Source organism: Calidris pugnax, unplaced genomic scaffold (genome assembly GCF_001431845.1).
Source record: "Calidris pugnax isolate Ruff unplaced genomic scaffold, ASM143184v1 scaffold6, whole genome shotgun sequence".
NCBI lineage: Eukaryota > Metazoa > Chordata > Aves > Charadriiformes > Scolopacidae > Calidris > Calidris pugnax.
The window spans coordinates 415660-420823 of NW_015090761.1; the positions used below are offsets into that span (position 1 = coordinate 415660).

A 5164-nucleotide genomic window follows, 5' to 3' on the forward strand; every position below is an offset into this window, starting at 1 on the left:
CCACCCCTCTCACTCCTTTCTCCCCCTCTCCCCAAGGTTCCTGGGCCATGGAAAGCTTCCTCAAGCAGTTTCGACTGGGCTCCCCGGTGGCCTCAACCCAGTTCCTCACCAAATACTACGAGGATTAGCACCATCCATCATGGACCCACCTCTGCCCGAACCAAGAGGAGACCCCCGGACCCACCGAGGATGCACCCACCTCCTCCCAGCCCACATTCACACCAGAACCCCCAGCCCCTCCACTTCCCAAACCTGTGGGGCTGGGGGTGTATGTCTCTTTCCCTCCCGAGCAATGTCCTACCTCACCTTGGGTACCCCAAGAAGGGTGGCATCACCTTCTTCTTTTCCCCTCACCCCATTTCTAGCCTGACCCCCAGCATGTCCTGCCTGCACTTTGAGGGGGGGTCTTTAATGCCTGTAGTTTTAGAATAAAACATGGATGGAGCACACGGGGTGATGGGGGCTTCTTGCTGGTGGCAAGTGGGGGTGATGCTGGGCCAGCACTGGGTGAATTTGGCCACTTTGGGGCCCACATGGATGGAGCAGACCCCCTGCAGCTGGAGGTGGGGGGAGGATTTCCAGCAAGAACCTCATGCAGGTGGTACCAGGCATGGCCTGATGTCACCTGGGGGGCTCTGGGACAGGAGTGGGACCGTGGTGGTGGGTCGGGGGGTGTCCCTGGGCAGCAGGATTTGGGGTGGCAGCGTGGGAACTGGGCACTGCCCCGTCCCGACTCCAGCCCTGCCCTGCCTTTGCCCTCGCTCGCTGCTTCTCTTGGAAAGCAAAACCGAAATTAAAGCCCGTAAATCAGAAGAGCTCTGCCTACCCGGCCGCTTGGCCGGACCTCCCCTTTAATTAGCTCTTTAATTAGGCTTTCATCTAAGACTTTGGGTTTCTCTCAGGGCTCTTTGGGCTCGCCTGCCTGCGAGTCTCTCCTTGCAGCCTGGCTCCACTGGGACAAGGATTTTTGGCCCTGCTGGTGGCCAGGGCTGCATCTTGGGAGTCCTTTAGAACAAATTATGGGGGGCAAGACCCCGGGGAGGGGTGGGGGTGCTTTTCAGGCAGGGGAAACTGAGGCACGAGGGGATGAGTTGCTGTCGGCCACGCAGGGAGGTCAGGCCCCGTTCAGAGGGGATGAGGATGCTCCTGTTGCTGCATCTCACCCCTGCATCGGTCCCTGGGCTACCTGTTCCTGATGCAAGAGGGAGAAAATGGGTCTGTGTCATCCCCTTCTCACTCCCTGCATCCTTCTGGCTGCCTTCCCCAGCAGAGAAAGCAGCTTTCACTCCATGCTGGGGCGTGGGGGGGGGATTAAACGTGGCTGGGACTTTCCCTCCAGCAGGAAACGGCTGTTTACCTTGCAGGGGTTGAATCACCACGAGAAGGAGCATCTCATGGGTCCCTCAAAGCTCCACCAGCCTCCATGGGAAGGCTGAGGGATGCAAGGTGTGAAGGAGGATGCAGGAACCTGGGGAACACGCCGCTGGGTGAAGCTGCAGGACGGGGAAGGAAGGAGAGAAACCAAAAAAAGGAAGCCGGGTAACACGCCACAACCCGGGGAAAAAAATACAAAACACACACTGCCCGGCTTGCCATCGGCTCTAAAATTAGCAGCGGAGGAAATGACACTGTGAGATGTCATGGAAGTCTGCTAAAGTTGGATTTCTCCTTCTCTTTTTCTATACTTACCCTCCGTGGAGGGTGTAATTGGCCCGTTAGGTTAATGCGGAGGGACCGGTGTAAATGAAAGGTCACGCTTTGTTGACATCCTGCAGCCAAACTAGAGTCATCCTTTCCTCCCTGCCTTTAATTCCTTGTGGCTGGTGTGTTTATTTTCGGTGGAATGGGAGAGAAATGGCAATCGGATGTTTATCCTTCTAGGAAATTATCACCATCAGTCTTGGCTTTAATGTGAGCTGGAGAGGAGAGGAGTCGGACACACACCGCGGCTCCCTGCCCCCAGCCAGGCCCGCTCCCCCCAGGCACCACGAGCACAAACTGGTCCTTCTCCTCTGTGTGTTGCTGGTGGGGACAGGGATGGTGATGGGATGGGATGAGGATGAAGATGGGGATGGGATGGGTTGAGGATGAAGATGGGGATGGGATGGGATGAGGATGAGGATGGGGACAGGGATGGAGATGGGATGGGGATAGGATGGGATAGGGATGGGGTGAGGATGAAGATAGCGATGGGATGAGGATGGGGATGAGATAGGAAGAGGGATGGGAATAGGATGGGATGAGGATGAAGATGGGGATGAGATGGGCACAGGGATGGGGACGGGATGGGGATAGGATGGGATAAGGGTGGGATGAAGATGAAGATGGCGATGGGATGGGGATGAGGATGGGGATGAGATAGGAAGAGGGATGGGGATATGATGGGATGGGATGGGGATGGAAATGAGGATGGCGATGGGATGGGGATGAGATAGGAACAGGGATGGGATGGGATGGGATGGGATGGGATGGGGATGAGATAGGAACAGGGATGGGATGGGATGGGGATGAGATAGGAACAGGGATGGGATGGGGATGAGATAGGAACAGGGATGGAGATGGGATGGGATGAGGATGGAGATGGGACGGGGAAGAGATAGGAACAGGGATGGGATGGGATGGGATGGGATGGGATGGGATGGGATGGGATGGGATGGGATGGGGATGGGATGGGGATGAAGGTGGGGATGAGGATGAGATGGGGATGGGATAGGGATGAGATGGGGATGAGATAGGAACAGGGATAGGGATTGGGATGGGATGGGATGGGGATGGAAATGAAGATGGAGACGGGACAGGGATGAAGATGGGGATGGAGATGAGATGGGGATAAGGATGGGATAGGGGTGGGATGGGGATGTGATGGGGATGAAGATGAGAATGAGTTGGAGATGGGAATGGGAAGGAGATGGGGATAGAGATGAGGACGGGGTTGAGATAGGGACAGAGACGGGGATGAGGATGGGGATGGGATGGGCATGGAGACAGGACAGGGATGAAGATGGGGATAGAGATGAGGATGGGGGTTGAGATAAGGACAGAGATGGGGATGAGGATGGGGATGGGATGGGCATGGAGATGGGAATGGGGATGGGGATAGGGATGGTCTAGAGCAGGATTCTGGCCAGGTGGCTGCTGTGGGCACTGTGGTGGGACAATGCCCTGCCAGGACACAGGACGGGGCCCCGCTGGCCTTGCCCTGGGCACCTGGACACACGTGGGGCTGCAAACACATGGGGTGGCAGGAGCCCCAGCCAGGCCGCAGCCACAAGCTCTCACTTGGATGCACACAAGGCCCTCACGGCATGGAAAATATTAACTGTGGTTTTTTTGGTTCGCTTTTTTGATAATTTAGAAAGAAAGAAGGGGGAAAAAAAAAAAAAAAAAAAAAGGAGGAAGCGACGTAGAGTCACTTCACGCTGGTCCCACCCCCTTTATCTCTCCTTCCATTCGCTCACCATCAGTGAGAGAGAGAGAGAAAAGAGAAGCTGAGCCTCCCGCCGCCTAAATGTAGAAACTTTTGCTTCTAAATCAGTTTGTGATGGAAAGGAAATACGTCACGTCCCTGGGGAAGTGGCTGGTTTTCGGCAGCCACAACCCCAGCGCCGAGTGCTGCAATGGAACAGCCCGGCCCTGAAATAGCTCCACGCTCTGTTATTGTCACCGATATAATTTATTTTTTTTTCTTTCTTTCTCTGTCTACGCGTGTCATTTTTAGCATCCAGAGGAAGTTTTATTTGTATTTGTTACCTCGACTTTCCACTGTCGTGGCTTTTTATTTTTTTTCGTGTTTTTTTTTATTTTTTAATTGAAGGTCCAGGAAGGGGGCAGGAGAAAATAGAGTGGGGTGAGCTCAGGTGTGATGGTGGAAAGTGGTACCTACAGCACCACCAGCTTCTCCACCTGGATCTGCTGGGCATCCCGATGTGTGGGCATCACCCTGAAGAGCCTGAGGGAGCTGAAAATCCACAGGCCCCACAGGAACACACGATCCCAGGGATTTTGGGGAGGATCTGGCAGTGAGCAGAGCCCTGGGTATGGTTTTGGGATGGAGCCACCCCCCCCCAACACTCTTTTCTCTCCCCAAGTTGTGAGGTGTGTTTCCTCCCAGCTCCTTCCCAGAGCAAACCCATCCACTCGATGGGATGGATGAGGAAGAGGAAGACTCAGGGGGCTTTAAAAAAAATCATAGTTTGTGAAAATCCAGTGTTCCTGGTGAGCAACAGCAACTCCCAGCAGCACAGGAGCGGGGGGGGTGTTTCTTTCCAAAACTGGGCTGGAGGCCAGAGGAAGCCTGCACTAAACACAATCCCCAAGTCAACAGGGTGATAATTACCTATTTTTAATGATTATTGAAATAATTAGCCTAATGAGAAAAAGCCTCAGCCCCTGGCTCAAGGGGAGGCAGCCCCGGGTCCCATCCCCTGAGGATGGGGAGCAGGAGGCGCCTCCCCTCCAGCGGGAAAACCCCAGGAAAATGGGGATTTAGGGGCAGGGGATATTAGGGAAGGGGGACTGGGGGGGCACCCCTTGCACCCCCCAGCCTCGGTGGCACATGGGGACAATGCAGGGAGGTCCCAGCTCCCCGGGAGCAGAGCGATGCCAGGCAGCAGCCCCCCCCCTCGCAGAGGTACTTGCACAAGAAGGGATTAGCAGGATCAGCTGATGATGATCTAAGCGCATAACTATATCAACCTGTGAATTAATTAATGATATCTCTCCCTTCATAATGGCTCTATCTGCAGATCTTATGCCCTCCTCAAGCGCTCAGTGAATTAAGCCTCGCTCTACCCCCCTGGGGAAATGGGTCAGGATTGTTAATCCCCGGTGGGGACGCGGCGGCAGGACGCGGGGATAAACAATGCAGCCCGTTTTGGGTGCCAACGTGGGATTTTTTTTCTTTCCAGGTGATTTATTCTTTTTTTTTCCAGGTGATTTTTGTTATTTCCAGCATCCCCATGGCACCACCAAGCCACCGAGCTCCCCACATGGGGTGGTGGGTACCACTTGGGGGGATGCTCCGGGGCTGGGTGCTGAGCTGGGACCCCACAACCTCACATTGTGGACACACATCCCCCCCACCCCACCGATTTCCCCTCTGTGCCATGGGGCTGGGTATACACTGGTGGCCACAATGTGCCCCAGATGTGGTGGCCACCTCCCT

General features: G+C 55.0%; 1 protein-coding gene across 1 annotated transcript in view; it reads left to right on the top strand.

Annotated features, from left to right (window-relative positions):
• The window catches only part of PEBP4 (phosphatidylethanolamine binding protein 4), a 186945-nt gene extending 186496 nt beyond the window's left edge, over nt 1–449 (top strand). The window contains exon 9 of the mRNA XM_014948847.1: nt 37–449. Coding sequence (XP_014804333.1) covers nt 37–128 — 92 coding nt within the window. The 3' untranslated portion in view covers nt 129–449. The remainder of the gene's footprint in view (nt 1–36) is intronic.
• Nucleotides 450–5164: the final 4715 nt, after the last annotated feature.